We start from the raw sequence: 1,780 nt of genomic DNA, 5'->3' as shown, positions 1-1,780 counted from the left end.
TGTGTGGCAGTGCTTCAGAGCTCCACCTACACACCTGACGTGCACGCTACATCCAATTTACACACATTTTGCGTCACCGTGTGCACGCAGACTTCCCCCCAAAGACGCTCGTCTAAACGTGGAAATAAAAAGTCAGAGCGCAACGCAATGTGAAAGCAATGTCTGATATTTACTAAGACACACTGTGATTTTCTTTCTCCCCTACAGACTCTGGAAAATGCACAAACCATATACATCAGTGAGCCCCACCGATGACGTCGCTGTGAAAACTGAGAATGGACCTCAACCGAAGAAACGGCGTTACATTCGCAAAGAGGGCAGCTGTAACGTTGTGTTTCGCCACGTTCCTGAGTCATGGCTGCTGTTTGTGGCCGACATCTTCACCACCTTGGTAGAGATCAGATGGAGGGTGATGTTCCTGATCTTTGCCCTGTCTTACATCCTGTCCTGGCTTTTCTTCGGCATCCTCTACTGGGTCATCGCTCTCGCCAACGGTGACACCAGAGACATCACAGTAGAAGATGAATCCTGCATGTACCAAGTGCACAGCTTCACGGCTGCTTTCCTCTTCTCGCTTGAAACTCAAACAACCATTGGCTACGGTGCCCGAGGAATGTCCGAGAACTGCATGGTTGCCATCATCGTTGTCACTATACAAGATGTCATCAGCTGCTTCATCGACACGTTTGTCATCGGAATTGTTGTCGCCAAAATGGCCTCGGCCAGAAAGAGGGCACAGACGGTGGGCTTCAGCAACAGCGCCGTCATCAATCTTCGCGACAGTTACTTGTGTCTTTCCTGGAGAGTCGGGGACTTCCGCAAGCACCACCTGGTGGAGGGGACGGCTCGGGCTCAGATCGTCCGCTCCACGGTGCACGCGACAGGCAAAATGGACGTGACATACGAAGATCTGGTCATCCAGCAGAGCGACATCGTTCTGGTCACACCTACCACCGTCTTCCACAGGATCGAATCCGGCAGCCCACTGTACAAGATGAGTTTGGTAGATCTGCGGAAATCAGACTTTGAGCTGGTGGTGTCTTTTACCTACACGGATGACTCCACAGGTATGCTGCATCAGACCCGGACCTCGTACACTCCAGCTGAAATCCTCTGGGGTCAGCTGTTCCAAGAGATGATCAGGGTGAGCCGGAGGAACTATAGGGTGGATTACACCTTGTTTAATCACACCGCTAAGGTGCTGGTGCCTGAGGTCAGCGCTGAGGACTACGAACTCAAGAAGTTGCTGAGGCCTTCTCCCAGACACTCCCCTCGACATTCACCTAGATCTTCCCCACGCCCCTCTCCAAGGTTACAGCGGCAAAACCATCATGAAAAACTTCTGAAACCCCCGACAGTAACTGTGGAACTTGTGAACGATAGCTGCCCTGAACCGACTGTTTCAACATCTCAGGCAGACAATCAACATCAGGACACTTTGACTCTGCCGAGCGACCTCACAAAGACAGAAATCTAAAAAGAAGAGCCACAATATTTGAGGCAGCCATCCATGAAGGCACTATGCTGACCGCCCATTTATTCAGGTACTGTAAGAGCGTTGCGTTCTGGCTTCTGGCGCCGATTCGTTCCAATGACAGTTGCTCATCCAGCGCATAGGCTGCGTGTAAGCTTTTGAAATGATCCTAAGCTCAAGTACAGCTGCGTGAAAGAGTGCTACCAAAAAGTGCCTACGGGTGATTTGTGCTGCCTCCATCTGTCATGTGACCAACACCTAACAGGTCGTAGCTCAGGTCTCCCAAGGCTACATCCCCACCTTCTC

The 1,780-nt window shown here is 51.3% G+C and overlaps 1 protein-coding gene across 1 annotated transcript; it reads left to right on the top strand.

Annotated features, from left to right (window-relative positions):
* Positions 1-217: 217 nt before the first annotated feature.
* kcnj16a (potassium inwardly rectifying channel subfamily J member 16a) lies at positions 218-1,533 on the top strand (the record flags this gene model as incomplete). Its single annotated transcript, XM_083932728.1, has 1 exon — positions 218-1,533. The coding sequence occupies one exon, from the start codon at positions 218-220 to the stop codon at positions 1,475-1,477; it is 1,260 nt and encodes a 419-aa protein (XP_083788854.1). The 3' UTR covers positions 1,478-1,533.
* Positions 1,534-1,780: the final 247 nt, after the last annotated feature.

Source organism: Echiichthys vipera (assembly GCF_963691815.1).
Source record: "Echiichthys vipera genome assembly, chromosome: 18".
Taxonomy (NCBI): Eukaryota; Metazoa; Chordata; class Actinopteri; order Perciformes; family Trachinidae; genus Echiichthys; species Echiichthys vipera.
The sequence above is the reverse complement of the archived record's forward strand: the minus strand, read 5'-3'. Positions and strand labels throughout refer to the sequence as shown.